Here is a 26,140-nt window from a genome sequence, read left to right on the forward strand (position 1 = left end):
AGAATTTTTTATTACAATTTTTATATCAAAAAATGAAGCATATACGTATATGTGAAAAATAAAGTTAACATAAACCTAAAATTAAGTATCCGTGTTTATGCTAATATCTTTATTATCCAAAGAAAATAGGAGTTACTTTTACAACATTAAGTAACCAATAATTACAATCATGCATAGGATATAATAAATATAAATATATTGAGAGATATCTGATAGTGTAATTTCGAACGACATCAAATATTTTATTACTGCTCAGCTTCTACTTTTACGTTTAGTGTGGCACTAGAAATTAGCTTGTCACCTTGCTTGAAATCACATTTTGCAACATAATCTCCGGGTTTCATACTGCTGAACCAATCGCTTACATCGCAATCTGAAGCTGCTTGTTCACCCTAGGTGATGAAAACCACATTTTAATATCAATATGTAGCTTAAGTTATGTATACGTAATATATGAATACGTAAATTAAAAAAAAAAGAGGTACCTATATGTATAACTTGTGCTGATAATTATGTAAATGTATCGAAACATACACAGGTTTTACAATTATTTAATTGTGCCGGATATGTTTCGTATAATATACAATTAGTATTCTTATCAATATAATTAATATATATTATTTCATATATAATATGTAATTATGCAACATTCGACTCAAAAAGAAGAGATTTCAAAAAGTTGATGAAATATTTTGTATTATATGTATATAAATTTCTTACCTGTGCGACGGAGCACGAATCATCTCCCGAATCTGGGGTTTCTATCGACGCACAAATATCATAGTTTTCGAAGTCCTTCATTGGTTTATCAAATTTCTTGTTCTTTTGACTAACTATGTCATCGCCTTTATAAACCGTTATATCGGCCTAAAATGGAATATCAAAATATTGCTACCTATCGTATCAACAAGCTTTATGAAGAAATTAGAAAATATATTAAATTTTTGTAGATAACTATCTAATTTACTTAGGAAGGATGATAGGAATGGAGAGGAGAAGATAGAGTCCGAAATAGTAAATAATAGCGTTAAAATTAAATAATATTTCAATCAAGATATACCTCTATTTCACCTGGACAATCCTGTTTGACAAAAATCTGTGAAGAAATAAGATTATCCGCTAGGCTGTGACTCCATGAATCGATTAAGTCGTTGTCTGGGACATCTACGTAAAAATCGGTAACTGTAACTTTGGTGGCAGCCTAAAAAATATAAAGAAAGAATTATAACTACTAGAACTATATTATACAGGGTGGTTGGTAACTGGTGGTACAAGCAGAAAGGGGGTAATTCTACGCGAAAAAAGAAGTCGAAAATATAGAATAAAATTTTTTTTTTTATTTTTTCATCGAGACAATGATCTACATTGAGATCCGTTATAACGTACCGCGCGCGTACCGAGCGAAAATTCAAAGTCGATTTTCTCGAAAACAAAGCCTCGAACGAAAAATTGTTATTCTATACTTTCGACTTCTTTTTTCGCGTAGAATCACCCCCTTTCCGCTTGTACCACCAGTTACCAACCACCCTGTATATTCGATACTGTGGATTTATATAATTGTTTCAATCTTTACCTTGACATGCGATAATGAAACAATAGACAGAATAACCACTGATAATAATTTTTCAATCGATAACTTCATGATGACGGCTTTTAACAGAGATCGTTCAACAATTGTTAGCAAAATCTGTATGTTCTCCAAGTGGTGTTCGGTTCATATTTAAAGGCATAAACAACCTTCTGTGTACTGTGCTGTCGCTATGATTGGTTGTTTCGAAATAATAGATCATTAACAATCGCATTCTTTTAACATTATAAGTAGATCGAAATAAGTATAATTGTGGTTGCGTGACTTTTTATAGTTTATCAAACACGAAATCGCGGGAAGTAAAACTGAGTGCAGAAAAAATATCGTGTATGATATTGTAGAAAATAAGAAAAACAAACAAGATATCTAAGCATCAATTTTTATGTCTGTTATTTAACGAGATTATCGAGAATAGTCTGTAGGAAGTTACGTCTATTTCGTTAGTGTTTCGTTTTTCCTCAGATTTCAGATTTCAGATTAAATAACAATGGAGATTCTAGTTCTATCAGATCAAATTCCTATTATAATATCGACATTTGAAAAAATTGCATTTTACAAATAAAATTTGAGAAAAATTTTTAGATTCGTAAATTGCCTAACTCGATATATCCAAATTTCTCAAAAACGTTTCGCATGCACCAATTTTTTAAATTATCTAATGCGCTTTAAAGATTATAATTTCGAATAGTCCCGCACTTAGGATTGAGATCTCGATTGAAAATCGACCTATATCGAATATCATCGATACTAATTGTTATAGCAAGTATTCGATACAGAGTCTGTCGCACATGGTTTATTGTGGGCATCGTAGCGCAAATGCAAGTTGCCGAATTAATGGAGTTTGAAGATAACTCCGTTATGTTATAAAACCGATAAGAAATGTTGCATGCTTTTGCGGTGCAACGATTTTGCAGTGGTTCGCTTAACCAGAAGTGGTCATAATCAAATGTAGATGCCGGTTCGTGCAATAACATTGTTTTGTGTTTTCTGAAACGGGGGTGTGACAGTTCTTGTGCATTTCTAGAGTATATATCTTTTTTTCTTTTGAAATGAAACTGAACGTTGCATAATTTTTACCTTCTGCTTGTTCAGTGAACTCAAACAAATCACCATTGTGAGATATTTTCAACATATACGTTGTACTTGAGATTGTTTATTTTTCTTTAACTGAATCAACAATCCAATCATAGCCGAAAGCACATAAAATCGATCCCAATTACGCGATTTGTATCTTTTTTAAGAATTCGTGCCATATTTTAATATTATGCAGTTTTAAACGACACACGAACAGATACCAAAGTAGCCTGAGCTATTTATAGGTTAGAAAAATACATGCGTGCTGTTGTCAGTTGCGGCAACGGCGAATCATCAAGTAATCTTTAATGCAAACCCTATGCATTGGCTTCAAGCAACCAACATACGTGAAGAGATGCCGTTAAGCCAAATAAATCAAAGTAATTTTGTTAGTACCAGTGAAAGTGTAAATCCTGGCACTGAGATAGCATCAACTTGTTATACCCCTCCACCTTCGTATCACAATATTAATTTACCTCTGGGACACCCATCGACTCTGACTAATGATTGTGGTGCACCACCTACCTATGAAGAAGCCATAGATCCAAATGGTAAATAATATTCTTAACAGAATATGTATCTCTGTCTATCTCGAATTGTTTCTGTAATTTCATCGAAGTAAAGACGATATCTCTACCATCCGATTCTCTACGATATCATTGCAGAAAAATCTTTGTTCGGTTTAACTTTGAATAGCAATTTATAGGATTGGAATGTTGAAGAAGCGATTGTTTCTATTTTTTAGCTCCACCTCCGTCTTATGATTCATTGTTTGGTCGTATGAGGGAAGCTCATAAAGTTTCAAAAGGAGTGTTTGATTTTTTGAAAAATATTATTGTTTTACTTCTAGGCACTAGTAAGCAAAAATGTGAATTAATATTTTGTTAGGTTTTAATACAAGGATTATTAATTTTGTATTTCAATGGTTGCAGTTGGATGTACTATTATCTTAGGAGTAACAATAGTAGTTCCAATATGTATGATGGTCATTGGAGGACTTTATCTTTATGATTGCCCACAAGGAGAGTATATTCCTGTTTATTTATTAGTGGGTGGTGGTTTTGGTGTTTTCAAGCAGTTGTTGCATTTGTCTGCAAGAGTACGTCAACGTCAGGAAGAACGAGACGAGGAAAGAATACGACAATCTCCCACGCAAACATTAATTAATTGTTTTATGCTTGGCTGGTTTATTATAGGTTAGTAACACAAATATACGAATCAAATGTTTCTCTGGGTGTTTATAATTTTCCAATTTCTATACTCTGTGTTTGCCCACAGGCTCAATGTGGGTATATAAGGAATATGAGCCAAATTACGATCCATCTCTTGGCAAATACTGTAACAAAACATTGTATTTATTCGCCTTTTGGCTAATTACAGCCGTTTACATATTCTTGGGAGTGATAACCGCTGGCTTTTGCAGCATTTCAGTTGCAAGCATCGCGTTTCAAAGACCACCGCCTGATCTAATGTAAAACACTATGGCGTCATTTTAAAGGAGAGAAACAGTCGTTCAGAAATCTATCATTTTGGGAACAAAACGACAAATTGAAAACAAACATTTTTTGTGAATATACAAAAATCACGTTATAACAGGGCACAAAATTTCGTCCACGCTTTACGTACCTGAGATGCTTAAAACAACAATCTACAAACGGATCGTTTGCACGTTTAAAATGCACATAAAATGCGTTCGAGTTCCCAAATTTGATGCTTGCAATCGTCGCAACGTTCCCTTATTTTTCAAGAATACTCAATTGTGTTTCAATGTCTAATTAATTAAGGCGACTTTTGCTATGAATTAGGTCAAATCACCATAGGAAAGCCGATCGATTTCTTAAAATTGGTGTATACGTAGAAAAAGTGGAAAGGAAAGAAGGAAGTAAAAATAGTCGATGATGTTTTAATCGATTCAGGGCTGTGGATATTTCGCAACAAATGCGAATTTTTTTGATATTGTGCCAAGAAATCGTAAAACAGTAGAACGAAGTATTTTGCTATCGAAACATTGGTCGCCCGCATCAACACCTGATTCGAATTCTTAACTTGTGCAGAATCTCAGGACGTGTCATAAAAAGAAGAGAGAAAAAAATATTCTAACACGGAAGTGTCATCGAGCACTGTGATAACATATACGAGAAATTATGCCGTCATTAACGTGTTGAATCATGACATTCATATTGTGGCGTCTAATTAAACAGCAGCTGTTCTTTTACAAGTGAAAATGGTTACATTTACTTGTATAATAGCTTATTGTTGAAAGACTGCGATACTTCGCAAAACACGTTTTTTTATTCCTTTGCCCTCTCCTCCGTCCTTTTAAAACCTTTCGACCTTCATTGAGGCTTTATGTCAATGTAGTCGAATAACCGTTTTATAAAGACTCGTTTGAAGATTAAGGAGTAAACTATATATATATATAAAATATACATATGTATATTAAAATACACGCTCCTTTTAGTATTTCGAAACTATTTGAATGCCAGTATTTATTAGTACCGTCAGAAAGAACAATTTTTAAGACATCTTCGTATTTGATTGGTATTTAGGTTAATGTAATGGAGGATGGAGAATTTTCGATTGGAAAAGCAAAATGTATTCCTCGACGTTTTATTAATGTAAAAAAAATGTTCTCCACTTTCATACGACTTATGAACTAATCTGTACTATTTGTATTTTTTCAAAGCAGCATTTTCGTCTTCCTATTTATGTCCGGTTTAACCAAATGTTGTAAATATATTTCGAAATCATCTCTCTCTCTCTCTCTCTCTCCCTATATATATATATATATCAATCTATCTATGTATCTGAATATTTACGTGTTTCCATCGACGAACGTAATTTTGAAATACACACGCTTGTACGTTATAAAAGAGAAAAAGAAATAAAAAAGAAAACTTAAATAATCGAACGATACAAGCGAGCTTTCGCTTTCAAGAATACATATAGAAAACACACAAATCATTTGCTTATCTAAAACTATGTTAAATCGATCTTTGGAGTAAAGCTGAATAGACTGCAATCGTATGTCGAGCGTACGCTTAGCTAATATTATAAAAACGTATCCTCGTTCTATCTGTTGCTGATATTCAATGTAATACACCTTACGTATGTATACATATACGTTACATATATACTTTAAACACTTCGTCAAATGAAACTTCCGAACAAGACCTACGTGTGCCTGTAAAATAAGTTCTTTACATTGTCTGATATTATGGGCACATACGCACATTTATTATTATAATTTCCTAAATAAAGTGCTTAAAAACACGTTGCGTTTTTGCCTAACCATATGTAAAATTGTTATCGAACATGTACAAGTTTATATTGTATTATAATTATCTTTTTATACTTTTATTTGTTATTGTGAGAAATATTTTAGCGAATTTCTATAACCCTCCTCCTTGTGCACAAACCTATCACCTTACGGTAAGAAAATAATATTGAAATTAGATCATAGAAAATCTCGATTCTTTAACAAATGGCGCAAATGTTTATAATCGAAGAAAAAATTAATATTTCTTATTTCGCATTTAACGTTGATTTTTTTTAATTAAATTGCTTCAACGAATGATCCAGGATAATCAACGTCCTCGTAATAACGGCCGCCTTCACCTTCGTATTCGTCTTCGTACTTCAAGTACCGTTCCGGTGCCATTATTAAATCTTCCGAACACCTATCTAACAGAGAGTCCACAGATACCTAGAAATTAAATATTTTTTAAGCAATCAAACTAGAACGAAAAAATATCGATTTTCCTTCATTATTAGAGTTGTACGAAAGGAACTCGTATTTGCGAAGCTTCATGACAGATAGCTCGTTGAGTAACTCAATTGTTTACGGAATTACAAAAACGGATGTATTGCGTAAGATAAAGCGAGATTCCGAATGCAGATATCGCGATTTTATTAATAAACACAGTGTCGACAATCGGTCAGATAAAAATGGAAATAACTGGAAATATTCATTGAAAGAATAAGCAATTATTTCAGATGGTTCATTTTTTCTACTTGCATTTTTCTAAAGCGAATCTCTGCACACTCAAGCAAATTTTTGAAATCTGAATATCGTGGAATAGTTGTGCGGTATACGTTTATATATAAGCATGGTTTAGTGAAGAAGGAACGAGCACGCTGTATACATATATATAATTCCTATTGATTATGCATATCTCACCTCTTCCTGTAGAGGTACTGGCTCAGGTGGCAATAAATCAGCATTATACGGTGTAATGCAACGGGCTCGCCATAATGCGATAACGCCTTTCTTTAAAGCGAGTGGTTCGAACGACTCAGGTTTAGCTTCTTCCAGTTTCACACCCTCGGTATCTTCTAATTTTTTATTTCCTTCGCCAGCTTCAGCTTCTAACGTGACAGGTTCAGTTACTTGTCCTTGCTGAATCGAATATTTATTATCCTTACGTAAGAAAGTTAAATACCTTGAGAAATGAATTCTCACCTCGACAGGTTCTTCCTTTGTCTCGTCGTAATCAGGATCTTTCACGTGCACGTAGTGTCCATGTTGCATGCAAGCGTTTTCAAAAGTGAAGCAGCCACGTCCATAAGGCTATTACGTTACACTTTTGTTAATATTTATCAACGCCTTGATATATGTAGTAATATACTAATAAAACATTTTGGAAATAATTCGTATAAATATTAACTCGCCAAATTCAGTTGCCAAAATCCGTGGAATCGATGTCGAGGGTGAATTAATTGCCCAGGCCCTTGCATACGATCTTTGATCCACGTGCCCATAAATTTCGTGTTCGTATCGGCGTAAAGATAAGATCCCATGCCGTGTCGACAATTTTTCTTCCAGGAACCTTCGTAAACGTCGCCATTTACGTAATAATATACGCCAAAACCATATTTCATGTCACGTTTCCACTCACCTACGAAACGCGCGAATAACCTCGTACGAACATACGTCTGTACGTACGTTGATTTTCGAGTTATGGATGACCAAAGAAAATTTTTTCGAAGTCTTCGACGCAAAGACGCGCAGACGCTTCCGATACTTTCTTCGATCGTTCATAATTCGCAAATTATGCTACGTAGAACGTACGACTCTTAGTTACATATTTTAATATGTAGATTCATTGCCTAAAGCATGAACATTTATTTACGAATCACCCTATATGGTTACGAAAAATTCACGCCACTTAAAAATGTCAGATCTCATAAAGGATATAACCTAACAAACACGAAGATGGTACCCCGCTGAGGGTAGTCACCCACATGATAATCATACAGCCAAAAAATTCTACCAAATGTCCAAATCGGACAAATTGTGAATGTAAACAACTAAATAAAAAAAAAAAAAACTTAAAAATGTGAATCGTGCTTTAAAACGATAAAAGAAAGATAGAGATTTGATTAAATAAAAGGCTTCGGATAGTACTAAAAAAAGCTTAAAAGTTTGAATTTCATTATTTATTTATTATTAAATTGTTAGTTAGTCTCAAAATTGACCATCCTTTGTCGTCATCCTTGCCCAATGGCTATCTGTCGTTTCTTACCCTCGTATCGCGTTCCATCGGGGTACCAAAATGTTCCTTGACCGTATTTAACGCCTTGTCTCCATTCACCATCGTAACGAGCACCGTTTTTAAATACGTAAAGTCCTGCACCGTGCCTCAATCCCTTGCAATATCGTCCGACGTACATATCGCCGTTTGGAAGCAAAGCTTTTCCATTACCATGCCTATCACCTTTTTCATTTCTTTCGCCTTCGTAAAGCTGCAAACGTATTCCGATACGAAGGAAGGTTAATTACGAAGGTTAACTTTCCTAATAAGATAGCACGAAGCTATGAAATTCAATTTGATAAAACGATTTGATAAGTTTGCAATACCGTTGTAAATTGTGAAACTAAAAATTACTTAAAAGAATTCGTTGTGAACTGTAAATAAAAAACTCTCTCGATCGGAAGACAAGTTATTAATTTAACGTACTCCTAGTGGATTTACTTCCTCTTCCCCTCTCTCGCCAGCCATTTCTCGACCTTCTAACATATTATCGTATATGCGCGAACCACCCTTGCACTTGTAATGTCACGACGTCATTGAAAACCTAGCATCTCTGAAGTTATCTCCCTAGATCAGTATCTCGTTAAGAAACGAGATTATTCTTTCTATAGGTCTCAAAATTGCAAGTTATACAGATATCGTTTTACTATTTCTAATTATGCAGATTATTTTACGAGATTACGAGATTATTGTTTCTATAGGTCTCAAAATTGCAAGTTATACAGATATCGTTTTACTATTTCTAATTATGCAGATTATTTTACGAGATTACGAGATTATTCTTCCTATAGGTCTCAAAATTGCAAGTTATACAGATATCGTTTTACTATTTCTAATTATGCAGATATACGGCGAGCAATTGAATTAAATTGAACATTGCTATCAACGTTCCTTCAAAAGTCGTGCAATTTATTTAACCAAATAGAATTAATTTGATGCCAATATATGACACGCTATGAAAAAAGTCTCAGCTTTTTAATAATCTATACGATACAAGAATTAAAAGTACGAAATACAGTATGATCTTTAAGCTCGACAGTCAGCAGCATTTTGCACAGGAAGAAATTTCACACTTTGGTAGATCGGAGAAATAAAGCGGAGAGTAAGTGGAGCCATCGCACGTGCAACGAATACAGTATCGTACACAGGATGGTGGTGGTTCTATTTTTGGTGCTGGACATTGAGGTAGCTCTGGGCAAGGAGGTGGTAAGCAGTCAACCACGTACAGCGCGGGTGGTTTCGGTGGTGGTTCTGGACGTTGTCTACATACCTAGGAACAAAACAAAACAAAACGCGTTCGTCGTTGAAAATTATAAAAATTTATTTTAGGGAGCTTCAGGAAGAATTCTATCGTATCGAAAGAAGAATGAAAGTTTTGTAAAATATGTAAGAAGGTTAACCTTAAATCCAGTCTCGTTAATAAAAATTGTAAGTATTTTGAAACGTACGAAAGGTGGACACGGACGAGGACAACGACATTTTAGCGGTGGGTATTGCTGAGGAGGTGGACAGCCGTATTTCGGACAACAGAACGGCGGAGGCTTGCAATGACAACACGGTGGAGGCAGAGTGCTGGTACGCCTTTTTTCTTCGCGACAAGACATGTTTATCCGGAGGATTTATTTCTACGAAAATCGAGACTGTTTCCTACAGCATCTTTAGATATAAATTGTCCAAAAGGAAATAACAGCTTGCTTCGCGCGACTTAGAGATTTATCGACGGCATTGCCTAACAAATTTTCATCGGATTTGTTCGATACAAGGACAATTTACGCGGACCTGTGTATATTTGCTTCGAATCGATCACGTTTCTTCTGTTTTTCCTCTTTGACATAACTAAACGAATATGTTCACAAGTATGCTCGATTGTTTGATTTTTTACTTAAAAGTAACATAGCTAACTACGAGACCTTCTCTCCTTTCTTCTCGACGTTTACAAAAACAATAAGAATTACGAAAGAGTTCTGTTAATTTACTGTCGGATATAGCGGGCTTGATAGGTAGAATACGCTCCAGTTATCTGACTCGAAGTAACAGCAAATTGTTCTTTACTGTTTTCGAAGTTTCGTGAAAAGATATATGTATTTCCGACCAATCGGGGGGAGACGCAATCGCGAGGAAACACGTCAACGGGAGTCGTAAATTCCCGTTACGATTGATCGATCCCTGATTTCCGTTAAGATAATAGGGGTGGTTAAGATAGTATAAAGATTAACAGGGTTGTAAGGTTATATTTCCAACACTTATGAGGTACACTGTTAAGCACGTTTACGTTGAGTCAATGATTCATTTAAGGAGAGTAACCCGTTAATGACTCGTTGACTATTCTGACGTTGAAGAATAAGTAAGGTACAGTGACGATGCTGTGTCGGAGGAAAGCTAACAATGGGTATGCACGGGACCATCGGATTTGTTCATGACATTTTGGTCAGGAAAGTGAGGGCAGTATACATTGTTTCCGATTGGATAAACGAAGGTTGATGGATTAGGAAGGGTCTTAGCCGCCCTCGATAGAAAGTTGCTAGTAGGAAGCATCGTACGTGAGAAAAATTAACTTTCCCGTGTCAAGCCGATAATCTTTAGAAACGAAGTCAAGACGATAATCTTTAGAAACGAAGTCAAGCCGATAATCTTTAGAAACGAAGTCAAGACGATAATCTTTAGAAAATGATTTAGAAACAAAGATATTTGTTCGGTCTGAAGGACCTCAGCTAGCAAATTACTGAGATTTACGATGGGTCGTTAAGACGATTGAGGGTACGCAGTAAGAATGAGCGGACATTCGGTTCCCGTCTGGCCCTCGGTGTATGGCCTGGTTTAGGTAGAGTGCCGCCCGACGTAACAATATAGTTAAGAGGAATGACCAAAATATAGGCAGATACAGAAAATTTCTCTCTACGTATATCGAAAGAATAATTTATTAAAAGTATAAACAAATTGGTCTTCCGCGAGAATCGAACAATCTCGCGTAACAAGGAGCTACTTTCGGTGGTGGTATCTCTGGTGGTGGACAGCATATCGATCGCGGATAATAGCAAGGCGAATACTTGAGGCTGTGGAAAAAAAATCCGTGATATATTCCTCGTATATTCCTTTCGAAGTTAATGTTTCATCAACATACCCGTTGCGAGTGTAGGTAACTTGAAAATGAACCGAAGACGTGCCATTTGTCGGTGGCTGAATATTTGGACACGGTGGACACGTTGAGAAACAGGTTTTTCTAGACTCACAGCGCGATGGGTAGCTGGGTGGATATCTGCATAGCGCGTCTTCTAACGTGGTTGACATTTTTCTCTGTTATCAATTCGCCGCTATTATTATTGCTATGCCGAAACAACGAGTTTTAGTTTTACATTGCACTTGCACGTCGAAAGAGTATATTAAATAAATCGATAATTTCGAGACAGCGAATAGAAAAAGTTGAGAGAGATAAAAGTTGTATTAAAATTTTGTAGGTTATGTAGTTCAAATTGAACATGGTTTCGTAGATGGAATTTTGGTCGAAAGAAGAACGAGAGATTCGTACGTGTTTGGATAACGATTTCTTCTGTCTTTTGTTTCGAAAAGAGATAAAGATAGAAGGGATAGAAATAGACGACGAAAGAAGACAGTTTGGTAATCACAACAGATATTATAATAAATCATATCTTTACAGAGGCAGATACATTGTAAAACGAACAAGGATACTTTCACGAAATATACACGCAGTCGTACATTGATCCAGGAATCGATCGGCGACACTATGTACAACACAACCACGGAAGCGTGTACGATGCCCTGTCGAAAGAATTTACAGACATCGCGATTCCACTTTCCTCAAATTTGGCACGCAGTGCACCTGTTCGTATATTATTTCCTTTTTTATTTCTTTTTTCCTTATCCCAGTGTTTCGATGCCCTCGCATTCGACGATTTAACCAATCACAAATTCGCTAGTCTCGGTCGGAGAGAACGACACGCAGGAACCTGACGTTATAACCTTACTTTACACTTTATAATAAATTAATTTATTTCGTGTTTACCTTTTTCGAAGCGAACGAAAGATGGAAAATCCGAACGAATGATCAGCGTACGTCGATATAGAGGGCAAAAGAAAACATAAAAAACAGAGGAGAAGAGAAAACAATAAGTACTTAAGGCGACGATATTATATAACGAATCGATATTGTATACGCGATTCCCTGTAGCTCGTTCTTCGAAGAAACTTCAAAAATCCGGAGCTACGTCAATGGAAACAAACATTCACGATGTCAATTGACATCGGTTCATTGATCGAGCCTTCGTTCGGATTAGTCGAATTATTTGGATTCAGGTAACTCGATTAATCCGAACGAGGGTTTACCAAGTTCATTTCCAAATGAAAATGACGACGAAAAGAAATATGAAAACAAAAGAAGAACAAGTTGTATTTGTATAATATTTAAGTACATGGATCAATCAACGTCCCTTTTCTCTTCCACGCGTGTCTTCTATACGAGTTTCGCGATAAGTACCTGGCGATCGGTTCGCGCTTATGCCAACTCGATGATCGTTCCTCTCCTTTCTTGTTTTCATTTTATTTCATATTCTTTTGTTCTATTCTTTATCTTCCTCTTTTGTGTCGATACTCGTTCGTTTTTTACTTTTGTTGCTTTTGATTTACCGGACGGACAGAAGGTGGCTCAAAAGATCAAGCTGAAACCTCGTCAAACGATCGAGAACGATATCGGACTGGATTCCCCCATATGACGAGCGTCGATTACGTGTTCCGTTTCATCATGTCGCGGTACAGTCTGTTCAGAATCGATCGATCTCTCGAGCGAACGAAAATAACACCCATCGTTTCGTTTAGCCACTGATGAAACTTAAAATTTGAAATCTAACGTCTTTGCGTCCACTTGGGCTTTTATTTTATATTTGAATCGCCGCTAATCTTTAAATTCGAAGACCGTGGCGGAATTAAACACGCGTTAGAACGATAACAATGTCGATAGCTTACGACGTTGAGTGATAAGCAAAAAAAAAAAAAAAAGAAAAGAAAAAATAGTTTTTAGGTTATAATTCATTCCGAACAGACCATATTTTGACGTTATTAAATACAAAGTATTCCTAAACTGTAGAAGCAACGCGATTTGTGCTGAGAAACGCTACCGAACTATTTACAAGGATAACTTACAATCATAACTGAACGAAACCTCGGCAACGAAGAACGTTGTTTCTATTTGCGTTAGGATCATCGCCGGCTCGGTGAACATTTTCTTCTCGTATTCTTACACACATACTTTCACTCACTCAATTTCTCCTTTTTTTCTCTTCGCCTGTTCAATTTTACTTCCTCTCCCTCGCCCTCTCCGTCTCTCTTATTATCACTCTCTTCTCTTTTAAATAACTACTATTTATATACAATGCACACACACGATTCGTCGAAACGACGATCGAACACGTACCCTCTTTATCGTCAACCACGAGAGGTCATTCTAGTTATTGGCCCACCTCGTTTTACCCCTGTTCGATGTAAATCCCTCGCCATGATGTTACGTATGGTGTATGGTTTTTGTAATATCGTGCTCTCGAGTCTTTACGACCGAGGAAAATTTCAAGAACAATTCGTCATATTTGTCTTATACGGGCATTTAGGATTCTCACGATTATAGCGTTCTTAGGATAAGTTCAACGAATTGCGACGTACATATTTCCATCAAATAGTAAGTAACTAAGTGCCGTCAGATGTAGCTACTATCGTCGCTGTTTTACACGAGTAAAAGAACTCGCTCTATAAGCAGCAAAAGCCTTGTAAATTGCAACTCGAATGTATTTTACGAATCTCGTTATCTGCCATTTCCTTATCTTATTTTCCCTCCAAAATCTTACTACTTAAGCCTTTGTCAAACTAATTCTCAGGAATTAGTATCCCTAGAACTTTTGTTAGAAGCAACGAACACAGTTGTAGTCCTTTCTGCACACATGGCAAGGGATTGAATCATCGTGGATCAATACACTTGGAGGAACGAAAAGTTGGAACGTAAACCGAAATGGAGACAAGCTTCAAGACGCGATAGTAACCCCGTGTTTATCTTTATATAGGATGTGGAGAGCGTTCACGTGTCTCCGTAATTGTTCAACAACCGACATAACTATGTAACAATCCGTAGTATTATATTCTTATTATAAATTCACGTTGGAACGCGACTCCGTATATCCGTATATCGTTGCTCTCGTGTTGGCTCGTGAAACGACTTTCGTGAATATTTTAGCTCTTGTTCTTTTATGTCACTCTAATTTTTCTCTGTGCGGTTTCTTTTCATTTTGTTTCAAGCGGAAGCACCTTTCGCGTTCTAGTTGCGTGAATCGTCATCTAATGGCGTCACTTACAGACATTCTATGCAAACATTTTACATTTATCGTTATCGTATATCACATTGCTAGAAGATGTTGCAACTTTGTGTCTGGCAGAACTTTCAGTTACCCGCGGATATTTGGAACATGTGTGCAGACAATGTCTGTAGTGCCATACGCAAACAAATTATGCATCGTCGTTGTGATTCTGTAGCAGTGACGGTACGCGATTTCATAGAATATCATTGACTAAATTTCATCTTAAGAATTTTTTTGGAAATCTGCGAAACACGATTCTTTCCTGCGTCACAGCTACACAAAATCACAACGATGTTGCAACGCTTGTCTGTATTAAGCTTTTAACGTTAACACGATCATTGGAATGCTTCGACCCGCTCGTACGTACGATATTAGACAACGATAGCGTGGAACGTAAGTACTGACTCTAGAAATTCTTTAACATCTAATCTTTTCTCTTAAGTACACTAAGTTGTATATGCGTGTGTTTAGGACTCGTCTAGTTAATTCTGCCGGCTAGAGAACGATAGACTCTGCGCTACCCAAGCTCGTAAACGCTTGCTTACGTTCCAGACGGGAAATTCGCAATTCATCGAGCAAAGTTTACGACAGCCGCTCGACCCCATCCTCGTCTTTAAGTACTGGCCACACCTCCGTGTATATCACAGTCCGTCATTTTGCTACTCAGTCGCGTCAGTCGTTTTACAACGCCTGGTTATCGGATTACGTAGGGCCACGTACAGAAATTTTATTTTTACTTGACTGCAACGCCATATCGCGAATCGAAAATTGTCCTTGGCTGCCTAAATTATTACCAAATACGTAGGCGATATATATATATATATATCAATTTATTCCTTGCTGCATCGTGTCTCGAGGCCAAATCCGTCACAGACTTCAAAAATATTCAAAGCCCGGCCAAATCGAGTATAACATCTTAGTAATTAATAAATACGTACGCTCGTGTCTATCAATGTTATTCGAGAAATGAAATCTACTGAAAATCCCGACTGGCCCTAAATCGATCACCAGGGGCGGTATACGTCGATATATTTCTTTTCTGTCTTTATCTCTACTTATTCTCCTATCTAAAATTTTCCTTGCTCGTAATTAAGAAAACTTGTCAATTCCTGATACTTCGAGCTGGGTAAGTTCGACAGAATTTTTCATTCGCGGCCATCGACCGTTCGAAAAGAAAAATAACTTTTCTGTCGAGTCACGTTCGTCACGTGGACCCGCGGTCGGACTAACTGTAAGCTACTAGCGTCGTGTTTTCACGTTATATTTCTCGTAACTTTTACGTTATATATGTTTTTTTGTTTTTTTCTTTTTTCTCTTTTACTGTTATTTTCGACGAAACATCAGATTGGTGCAGCATAATCTTGGGTGCGTGAAAATTTCGCTTCATCATGCATAACGACGGTAACCGTATTCAGTCTAAACTACTCAAGATTATTGTACACCTCGTTTTATTAAGTACTTTCGTGATAGACATTTAAGTTATCGATACCAGCGACATAATCTAGCTTCCTTCACGAATAAGGTGCGATGACATCTAAAAACAGTATCGTGCGATCCAGGTCGATCGATCGACCCGAATCTCTTATTTAAATAAATCCACGTTCACTTCACCAACGCGATTGAACGCGTGGTCCCAAAAGACGCAATTTTAATTTACCTCCTTTACCCGTCTCTTCTCTTTCGTATCCAAATTCGAGGTTATCGAGGCTATGTGTGCGTAATCTACTAATGTCTAAAAACATCGTTTTTTTTTTTTTACGGGTACGTGTTTTGTGCTGATTTGCTGTTTATCGTCATTGCTACTAAACATATCTCTTCGAGATCGATACGTATATTCTCCGTCCCCCGCTCCTCCTCGATTTCTCGAGGTTTCTCGTTACATCGCACGATGCTTGGACCGTGTCGCCCGACCGGAAACTTCATTCGAGAAAACTTCGCGGTTTCATCGACGTTTGACGCGTTTCACGTGTAATACTTCCGGTCGTGCGAGAGGTCGAAGCGCGAACGGACATGGAGTCGTCACTATGTGTTAGAGCGGAAGTACTTGACAACGCTATTGATGAACTCCTGGCGCTACAATTGCACCTGGAACGCTTGAGTCGCGTTTGGCATTATGAAGGGGTTCGTCGTGCTCGATTGTCGCAGGTTTCTCGCCGCGATCTCAGCCCATTCCGCGTCAAACGGATCCGAAGGACCGGACCTGGTGGCCTGTCCCATCGCGGCCGAACCGAGCGACAGGGCTCTCGCGTGCAGCGGTGGCGCTCGTCGAGGACTCGTTTGTCCTTGAGAAGGAGATTGCACTGAGGGTGGCACCGAGCTGGTTATACTGCCTAACCATTGTTCTGGTTTTGGCAACGTGGCTGTCGTTGAAACAGGTTGGACCTGGAACGATAGAAGAACGTTGTGAAATTCTGTTATTTGCTGACTCGAAGTTGGAAATTCTATAACGATCCTACAGTAGCCTAGCGACAATTATCGATACACTCAAGAATCTAATTCGCATCGTCTGCATTTCTCTTCTTGACACAAACTGTTCGAAATGTAGAGAAAGAAGGTAATCGATAATTCCTACAAAGTACAAATCCGTGTCTCTTGACAATTCAAAATTGCTTACCGCTGATGTGGAAATAGTATTAGGTACTGAGGTTTGGCTAATCTGGCTAGTATCGTTAACAATACTGCCAGACAAAGCCGGAGATACGGATGCCACGCTGGTGGTCGGTGAGTTTGTCTTCGAAATCATCACTGAAGCCACAGGAGGAATCGGCGATCTATTCACAGCTGGCGTGGACACGTTCCCTAAGGAAGACGTAGACGCCGTACTAAAAGCTGGACTGGCCGAGGGTGGTGTTCCAAAGACACCAACGGTGGTGGTGGGTGCGGGAGTGCTCATAATTATCGGTGTGGGCGCGTTGGTTCTTGGAAGGATAGGACTGAGATTACTGGTTTTGTTCAGGATGGGCGTAAGCCTGTGATTCGAAGCTAAAACAGGCGATGGAGCTTCCTGCCAGCTGGGTCCAACATGGTTCAGATTACTGAGATCGTCGTTTTTGTCGTTATTGTTGTTGTTGTTGTTGTTGTTCAGACTCGGACCGTTTTGCAGTTTTAATTCGTCTAAGGAGTTACTGCTCGTCACTGTAAGACGATATAACGTTTCGTGATGTGATAAAATACAAAGTTATTTTTCTTAAGTAATAAATAACGGAAAAATCGATCGAATTTTTTTACCAAGGCTAGAAACTTAGAAATTTTATTTTACTTAAAGTCCCGTTAGTGAAAAATGTTAGCGTAGGCGATATGCTTGATTTTATCAAATAATCGCTATTATACGATAAAAAAAGTTGTGTTATATTTTCCATCGCAAATTTGCAATATACCTAATGGAGTATTATTAATCGTAGTGCTAGTGAAGAGCTGCTTAGCAACAGTGCTTGTACTGCTCTGCGCAGGGATTGGTCCAAAGTCATCGCTGCTCGAGAGAAGCGAAAGCCCTTGTGAAAGTTGCTGACACATCGCTGAAACGCTGTCCTGGCCCGCAGGCGATATTTCAGGTATTGGACTAACTGTAAAAATAAGAACGGAATTTTAATACATCGAATACTCTAAATAATAAATATTGCTAACATACTAGAATTTGGTGCTTCGAACTGGTGCTTGAAACTACAGAACGCATGCTGCAGACACGTGAACACGTGTTAAGCGTCCAACAGTGATATACAAGATGTTAACAAACGGATAGTTCGGACAATTACAGATTTGTAATATTTCATGAACTGAGCGAACCGAATGCAGAATTATAGAAGAAGATAACGAGATAATTTCGTGAGCTGTGCGACATATAAACGGAATCGTGACTTACGAAAAATAATTTTCTTTCAAGAAAGTACGAGTACAGGCAGAAAACAGATCCATTATCGTGAAAATAGAAAAATGCAATTTATTTAAAAAAAAAAAAAAAAAAATATATCTATCTACGATTGCTCGATATCTAATATTTTCTTCGTCTATTTCGTAAAATAGTACAAACGTGTAAATGCCGAGTCATCCTATTTTTATGTCGTGTGTAAAAACGAACTACGATTTCAGAAAACAAAATTGAATGCAAGGAGGTACTTCTTAAAACGGAGACATTTAGAAAACTACAGGATCGTCGCTATCGCGAAGAACGTCCGAATTCTCTTCTCGTTTCGTCTACTCGTTCAACTCGTTGAACTATGAATAACATATCCTATAGGTACACTGGTATATTTGAACACAAGGGAGAAAACGAGCACCATTCAAGAACATCAAAGGAGGGCCAGGCAATATGAACAATTAACAGAATTAGGGAATAATGACCTTCGTCATATCCTTCGAATTCTATTGCAAAAATGAAGAAGTATATTATTCGATGTTAGGAGTGGCTTAAATATGTTAGTATATATGCAGCACATGGAAGAAAACGACTTGATAGAACATGTTTACGATCGAACCAAAGATCCTACGATATCTTAAAATAATCTTGTAGTTAACATATAATCACAAAACTTTATCTGTACTAGATATTTTATGGGAATATTATTCGACATATTTATTATTCAATTTACGATGAATCCGCGGATTTCATAAACGTTTCACGATACTTCGAGATCTCCACTCTGTCTTTTATACATCGTAATCCTCTTTTTGAATGCCAGCTTATCAAATATACTATCACAGTATTGCACACGTTGCACGTGAATATAATATATATGTACGTATGTATGGTGCTATATATATATATCGTGTATATTTGTTATATATTCAAAAATACACGATTCTATCGGACAAGATGGTCGTACGTATCTGCGTAATCGCTTCTTTACTGGAAATTATATTAAAAAGCTTACCTGGTGGCTTCAAAGGTACAATGTGAGAGATAGCAGATGGCATCCGTGACAAATCCGTCGGTTCCAGACTGTGGCTACGTGTGCGCTCAAGATTACTAGGAAGATCGTTGATCCGTAAACTAAGCTGTCTTTTGAACGGCGATGCTTGGTTCAGTTGCGTAAAACCGCGGAAGGAACCTTGTCGTTCGAGCATCGAGGGAGTAGCGTGCGGTCTCTCGATCGCGAAAGGGTTGTAGACTTGTTTTATGGGAGGTACATCTGCGATGGAATCAGTGATCGTTAGAAACGTATTATACGTATCTATATACTCGTTTTATTTCCATAACATTTTTCTCAGGCGAGAATTGTTTATGATTTCGTTTAATTTTCGGTATTGTACGATTGCATCGAGTTAATCGAAGAAATTACATGTATTTGTAGAAATATGGTTAGAAAGAACGCATGACTCTTTCTTTGAAAATTGCAAAGAAAATACGAAGAAGACAAGTGACTGACCTACGGCGCGCTCGCGCGAGTCCTGCAATCGTTCGGTTAGGGATGGCTGCCTGAAACTGCCACTCCTCGTGAAGGTTGAAGTTTTTGAATCGAACGTCATCGTGACGCCGCATTCCTTGTCCCTCCGTTGCTTTCTTTCCAGGCACGCGGCAAAAGCGCAACCCACTGCATGACTCAAACGCTCTCCCTGTAAGAACACGGTGAATAATAAGCGTTGATTCGTAATCGGCGAAACTCGTACGATAATATTACTTTCTTTTGTAATTTTCTAAAAGATATTTTTCAAATAAACGAGGTAGATGATCGAAACTATTTTTTCCGATTTTATAACGCGTTAACTCGCAATTTCAAAATGTTTTACATTTGGAAAAATCATGCATTGAACGTAACAAGACAGAAAGAAAGTTAACGAAATTTCCTAGGAAACGCGTCAGCGACACGTACCGACTCTTTCAACGCCAGAAACCCGTGGCACATCCAGCGTCTGGTCGTTCCGTCTCTACAAATGTAGCTGAATCCCTTCTCGTGATTTCGATCCGGAGCACAAAAGGAAACTTTCTCTATCGTCTGGTCGACGATAAGTCCTTTTGTCTCATCTTCAACGACTCGCAAACCGTCCCCTGATACGTGTAGCACTGCGCGTACCGGTCGCCGTCTCGAGTTCTGCAAGAATTTTATTACGCAAAAAATCGTTTTAATAGTTTTTAATCCAAGCAGGCAAGTAGTTTCTTTATACAGAAGATATTGGAATTATTAAAAGATTTAATTAAAGATTATTATTAAAAGATTCTGTGTTACGTACCCTAAGTACTTTTAGAGCTTCCTCGCATACTTGCATACCCCTTGACTCGAACACCTCCACACATCCCAGGTACTGTACCATCAAAATCGATAGGATCAATCGATACGTACGAAGAGAATGGCGTTTGACGGATAAAGGGTGATTTGCAAGAATATAATAGAAATCAGAGCTAAACTATAGTTGCACAATTTTTATATCGAAATTCAAGGACGTTTTAATACGATAGAAAAAGTGACAATATCATGTAAATGTTAAATGACAAACGAATGAACATTTCGAAAATGTAGAGATGGTCTATCGAAATGGATGAAACTATACGTCATCGAGGGAAAGCATAATGGAACGTTTGTTATTCGAGTATCGATTATCTGGATACGTGCCAATTTTACGGCTGTTGGCTGCCAGATTTTCGATTATACACGCGTTCACAAGTTTCCGTGCATTCGATGCCGGAAAGCATTTTCTTTCAGACGGTGAAATTCGTAATCCATGTTACACGTACGTAAGTTTGGCGGATTAAATGTCGAGTCCAGTCGGTAGATCCGTTAATAAAGCAAAATACGCGGCTTTGTCTAATATTAAAAATGCTTTTTGGAATGGGACATGTCCATTTAAAATGAAAAGATTGGTTCTTGCAGCGATAATAAACCGTCGATTGTAGTACCTTAACGTGGAAAGCGCAGGTAGCTGAACGGACAGCCGTTTCGTCTGCCTGCCATTGATGAGGTTTACTCGATTCCGGCACGTGAGGATCTTTTCGCCGCCGAAAGCTATCGCGGAAACTTCGTCGAAGTCGGTCCATTCTTTTTCCCGGTGACCTCTCGCGTTTCTGCAACAATACGAAAAAAAGGACAATTAATATTCTGCGATCAACCAAAGATCGATCAACGAGATAAAAACTAAACAGAGATTCGTTTCACCTTCTCGACTATTTCTTCCACTTTCCCCACGACATACCAAAAGAGACCCAAAAAAATACACGGAACACAATCGCGCGAGCAAACAGAAAAGAAAGGAGAGAACACGAGTAAAGACTCGAAAATGTGTCGCAGGAAAAGCAAGATCCAAATTGCGAAACATTTCTAGCGTATATCTCAGCAACAGACATTTTTTGTGACTAATTTTCTGTGTTATATACATGCGTCCAATTTTCTACCGATATTTCCTAATTGCCAATTGAACGCGGACCGAAGCGTTGTTCTATTCCTTTTGTTTACTCCGACAGGCAGCGAGAAAGAGACAGAGAGAGGGGGGAGGGGAGTTTCTATTTTTTTTTAAGCATAAGCAATCCGTGATTCCTCGCAAAATACGCTCGACAAACATCCAAAAGATCTAGGAATCGAATCGGTTAAGGAAGAAGTTGGACAATTTTCTCCGTATCTAACCGTAGATGCATTCTCCAACCGTCGTATCTTAGACTTTTAATATCGCGCATCCCCTGCACCGACTATGGCGTTTCTGAAGATCGGCGAATATTCCCAGAGGTCGAGCACTTTGCTTCGTTTGCCTGATGAGTCGTTTAACGGTGGGCCTTGAGAAAAATAGAAGGCAGCCAGTGTCTGGCAACGGCGGCGAACAGAGTCCAAGTCGTACAATGGCCTGTGATCGAATCTTCGCCTCGGTTCCCAACGAATCTTTTATATCAGAACCCTCGACGAACTCTCCCCTAGTACGGAGCCGCGAATTTACCCTCCTAAATCGACACCCCTAAGAACCGGCCAACGAACCAAGGATCGACATAGGTTGAGAAAATCTTCTCTTCGTTCCGTTTCCCTCTTTTCGATCCCTCCGTTTCTTTTCGCTTTGCAACCCGCTTTACGTCTCTCCGTCGCAAAGGTAAACAAAAGTTGTTCGTACAAATCGAGCGTCGATTAGTCTTTAAAAGGATAAGGTGCCTCGACTCGATTATCCTTTCCGTGCGGGATAAAGAGTACGTTTTATCGCTAAAAAGGTACACATTTTTGTCACGGTGACAAAAAGAACTTCTTCGAGAAATCATTCGAGATTTGATCGTTTTCTATCGAAAGGACTGCTATATACACCGTAGATTATTTAAACAATTTTTTCTGCAAGAAAGTATTCTCCAAGAAAATGTGGCAAATAGCCACATTATTTGAGCTACGTACATGTAGTGAACAATTACGTAGCCGAATACAGTTTGAACGATCCGAATTCCCACGATAGATCAATATGAAAATAGATGGAATTTTTTGAAATAAGTAGAAGAACGGCAACATAGTCTAACGATAAGACGTCTGTACGGTATTGTGCGTCTTGGTTAGACGTTCCCACCGAGTTTATGCGCGCTTACCCACCGTGTGAAAGAAATTTTCGATAAGCGATACATACGCGCATTCTTATTTTATCGACGAATCGATCGATACGATACGAAACAGACGTATATCGCGTACAAGTAAACAGAGGCACTTACTTGTTTAATTCAATTATTTCGTTCAACTTAATTTTCGTCGGAATTGCTCACCAACGAAAGCACTTTGACGCGACTCTATTCCGACGTTTCTATATATAAACGTATTACTCTTGTAATACAATCTGTGCTTTTAGCAAAGAAATTGAGCAGCCACTGTTCTATCGTCGGAGAGAAACATTTTTTGTTCTCTTCGTTAAATATCAGGTTGTCCGAAAAGCGTCTTTCTTTTACAGACCCGTCTTTTACAACGATGCATCTTTATACGAACACGAAACCTAATCTAACCTAAGATCTTTATTTTCATAGAAGAAAATGGATCATACGTTATTCGATAAAATAATATAAAACGGAAAATGTTGTTCATCCATTATTTCCTTATAGAACGAAAGAAACTTTTCGGACCACCTAATAGTATTACGACATAAACGATGGTTAGCTATTTACTATTACGAGCTATGTAGAAATGTAACAAATTTTGGAAGTGGTAATACCAATCGATAAGACGTATCGCAAGATCAAGCAAAGAAAGGAAACGTTAGGAACATTTATCGCTTAACATCCTCGGATCGTTCACCTTCGTTCGTATTTCAGTCGTGCGATGTTATTCGTCGCGTTCGATTTTTGTCGTTGATCGACCAAATGTAGAAACGACGTTAGCTTCTCGACAGAGATAACGCGATCATCTTATCTCGCATTAAAAATACGGAAACGCGTTAACTCGATGTTACACAATCCATGTGAACCAGATAACATGTATCGACGAGATCATCAGAGCGTCATCCCCGTTGCTATATCGTAAATAACTCGTTCTCGACTGTGAATACGACGCGGAGCACGGGCATTCCCAAGCGAACGACCGCTTTTTAATTCCACCTTTTCACAGTGTCGCCGTTTATCCGACCAATCGAACAGAAAAAGTATCAGCCCCGAGTGATATCGCACCTCGGGATCGATGGTTCCTCAAGTTGCGAATGGTGGCGGATATGGGGAATGAATGGGAATGTAGGGCGAAAATTTGTGGGCGAATGTAGGGACGAATTTAACGTAATCGTTATTAGTAATCGACGTAATAAAATCATCTTCGAATTATTCGTTAAACGAGGAATTCAAAACTCCCATGATCTATCAACGTTGATAAGCGATTTCCTACTGACAAATCTATCTATCTTCTAGAAAATTGTCCAAGCGAAAGGACAAATTATAATCGACAGGAAGATAATACAAAGGATAGAATAAGCAGAATTTTCTTGTATAGATTCGACCTATGAAATATATTCAAATTCGAGACACACGAACCAGCATTTATCGTACACGACGGTACGAAAACTTAAAAGCAAATCTAAAAAATTATACGTAATTTGTTCTCATTTTGGATGAGAAACGAAATAAAATTGTTATTCCTCGAATGATGAAACTTCCATGCATGATATTACGACAACGTTTATTCGTTCGCAAATCCAGAACGCGACATTTGATCGCATCTCGTGCGTGGTTTGCAGAAACGCGTTCCACGACCAAGCAAATATTGTCACGTACTTCCAACGATCCTTGCTCTCGACGATAGATCCCTGTTCGTGCAACAATAACGAAGCTGTCGCAGCTGTAACCACTGCGCACGATGATGAACCAGTTCGTGGACCGCTATGAAAATAATCGAACCGCGTGGCAACCAAACTCGAGGACGCTTTTTTCCATATGGAGATGGCGATCACGCACGAGGACCGGACTAATGGTTAAAACGTGCGAAAGCGAGCACTCTTGATCCGATCCGATTACTCAGGCTGTTTGCTTAGCCTGCTAATAGGCTTACGAGAGAGTTAGAATCGCAACGGGCCAAGTGAATCGTCGCGATGAGGTTCGATTCATGCAAGATGACATCCACGTGCTGGTCCCTCAGCTCCAAACAGATAATCGTTTCGAAGAGAATCGATAAGTGGTCACGCGACATCGTATTATGTCGTTCACGTGACGAGAAGGCGATGAATTTTACTGGCATCTCTTTCAATGTGAATTTTTTCGTTCGTTTGATTATTTAGCAGCAGAAGATAATATCGCTGGACGTGACAACGATGCCATAAAATGGATAAATAGCTTCCCTATTCTTTCCTATCGAATTTATCGAACTTCGAAGTTGTATAAATTCGCGCCTCTCGAGAGAACACGTTTAATCTTGATTGAATTGCACGAACGAAGCTTGAACGCGTATACGGAAGACATCGTATAACGATGTAATTAATGGGAAATGAAATATAAATATTCTTGATAAAATATAAATAAATCTATACGTAGGTTGCACGGATTGATCGACGTGAAACTTATTTAAAACTGTCGTGTGTCTACGATGGTTGGTGTAATTTCGACCAATCGCGGGGAGACGCAATCGCGAGGAGAGACGTCAACGGGAGTCGTAAATTCCCGTTACGATTATACTAATCGACACCACGAGTTGATCGATCCCCTGATTTCCGTTAGGATAATAGGGGTGATTAAGTTTATATAACACTGTGATTCACAGAATTATAAAAATATATATTCCCGACACTTAAACTACACTGTTCAGTAGATATAAATCGTCGATAACAACTTGTCGCACGAAGATGAGATAGACACGAATAATAGAGCAAAGTTCGTACAGTCGAATTTCGTATATTAGTGGACGTAGCACTAGAGGATACTTGATAGACACTAGATTTTGATGCTAGACTTCGACGTTGTAGTATGTAAAAGAAGTAAGTTGACTTCACCTAGCGGTGTTGACGAAATAAGCTGACTTGACCCTCCTGATGTAGCAGGAGAAGTCTTCGACTTGACCCTCCTAGATTCGTAGGAGAAGTGATGAGTAGGAAGCTTCCGACCAACGTGGTTCGTGAGTGACCTGGTGCATGGGAAAACCCAACCTGTTCTATTAGATAGATGTTCGGCTTTTCCTAATGGGTGCGTACCCGCTTTCTTTGTGTTTTTAATTGCGCCTAATAAACCCAAGGACCTCTCTAGA

At 38.2% G+C, this 26,140-nt stretch overlaps 5 protein-coding genes across 10 annotated transcripts in view; 1 reads left to right on the top strand and 4 right to left on the bottom strand.

Moving 5' to 3' along the window:
• Nucleotides 1–96: 96 nt before the first annotated feature.
• LOC138183222 (uncharacterized) lies at nucleotides 97–2,701 on the bottom strand. Its single transcript, XM_069119893.1, has 4 exons — nucleotides 2,666–2,701; nucleotides 1,061–1,201; nucleotides 721–867; nucleotides 97–392 (listed from the first exon to the last, which is right to left on the bottom strand). Exons 1-4 carry the CDS (start codon nucleotides 2,699–2,701, stop codon nucleotides 246–248), a joined length of 471 nt encoding a protein of 156 aa, XP_068975994.1. The 3' UTR covers nucleotides 97–245.
• Nucleotides 2,380–4,944, top strand: LOC138183464 (uncharacterized). The gene is made up of 4 exons (XM_069120388.1): nucleotides 2,380–3,213; nucleotides 3,408–3,518; nucleotides 3,595–3,858; nucleotides 3,941–4,944. The coding sequence occupies exons 1-4, from the start codon at nucleotides 2,982–2,984 to the stop codon at nucleotides 4,135–4,137; spliced, it is 804 nt and encodes a 267-aa protein (XP_068976489.1). The 5' UTR covers nucleotides 2,380–2,981; the 3' UTR covers nucleotides 4,138–4,944.
• Nucleotides 4,945–5,472: 528 nt separating this feature from the next.
• On the bottom strand, nucleotides 5,473–8,825 carry LOC138183474 (radial spoke head 1 homolog). Its single transcript, XM_069120403.1, has 6 exons — nucleotides 8,623–8,825; nucleotides 8,188–8,407; nucleotides 7,334–7,560; nucleotides 7,125–7,232; nucleotides 6,843–7,061; nucleotides 5,473–6,368 (listed from the first exon to the last, which is right to left on the bottom strand). Exons 1-6 carry the CDS (start codon nucleotides 8,680–8,682, stop codon nucleotides 6,219–6,221), a joined length of 984 nt encoding a protein of 327 aa, XP_068976504.1. The 5' UTR covers nucleotides 8,683–8,825; the 3' UTR covers nucleotides 5,473–6,218.
• A 210-nt stretch (nucleotides 8,826–9,035) lies between these two features.
• LOC138183475 (small proline-rich protein 2D) lies at nucleotides 9,036–10,126 on the bottom strand. Its single transcript, XM_069120404.1, has 2 exons — nucleotides 9,645–10,126; nucleotides 9,036–9,466 (listed from the first exon to the last, which is right to left on the bottom strand). The coding sequence occupies exons 1-2, from the start codon at nucleotides 9,798–9,800 to the stop codon at nucleotides 9,236–9,238; spliced, it is 387 nt and encodes a 128-aa protein (XP_068976505.1). The 5' UTR covers nucleotides 9,801–10,126; the 3' UTR covers nucleotides 9,036–9,235.
• A 1,681-nt stretch (nucleotides 10,127–11,807) lies between these two features.
• Nucleotides 11,808–26,140, bottom strand: part of numb (NUMB endocytic adaptor protein) — a 60,541-nt gene continuing 46,208 nt past the window's right edge. For 4 of the 6 annotated variants that reach the window (XM_069120364.1, XM_069120365.1, XM_069120360.1 and 1 more), the window contains 9 exons: nucleotides 21,379–21,543; nucleotides 20,715–20,786; nucleotides 20,357–20,575; nucleotides 19,913–20,099; nucleotides 19,418–19,675; nucleotides 18,888–18,908; nucleotides 17,927–18,112; nucleotides 17,164–17,684; nucleotides 11,808–16,931 (listed from right to left, as the gene is read on the bottom strand). In XM_069120364.1, the coding sequence (XP_068976465.1) occupies nucleotides 16,623–16,931; nucleotides 17,164–17,684; nucleotides 17,927–18,112; nucleotides 18,888–18,908; nucleotides 19,418–19,675; nucleotides 19,913–20,099; nucleotides 20,357–20,575; nucleotides 20,715–20,786; nucleotides 21,379–21,516 (1,911 nt within the window). In that variant the 5' untranslated portion in view covers nucleotides 21,517–21,543 and the 3' untranslated portion in view covers nucleotides 11,808–16,622. The remainder of the gene's footprint in view (nucleotides 16,932–17,163; nucleotides 17,685–17,926; nucleotides 18,113–18,887; nucleotides 18,909–19,417; nucleotides 19,676–19,912; nucleotides 20,100–20,356; nucleotides 20,576–20,714; nucleotides 20,787–21,378; nucleotides 21,544–26,140) is intronic. The other 2 variants (XM_069120366.1, XM_069120361.1) reach the window with 2 other exon arrangements.

Source organism: Bombus flavifrons, chromosome 9, assembly GCF_040668555.2.
Source record: "Bombus flavifrons isolate JBK064 chromosome 9, iyBomFlav1_principal, whole genome shotgun sequence".
Classification (NCBI taxonomy): domain Eukaryota; kingdom Metazoa; phylum Arthropoda; class Insecta; order Hymenoptera; family Apidae; genus Bombus; species Bombus flavifrons.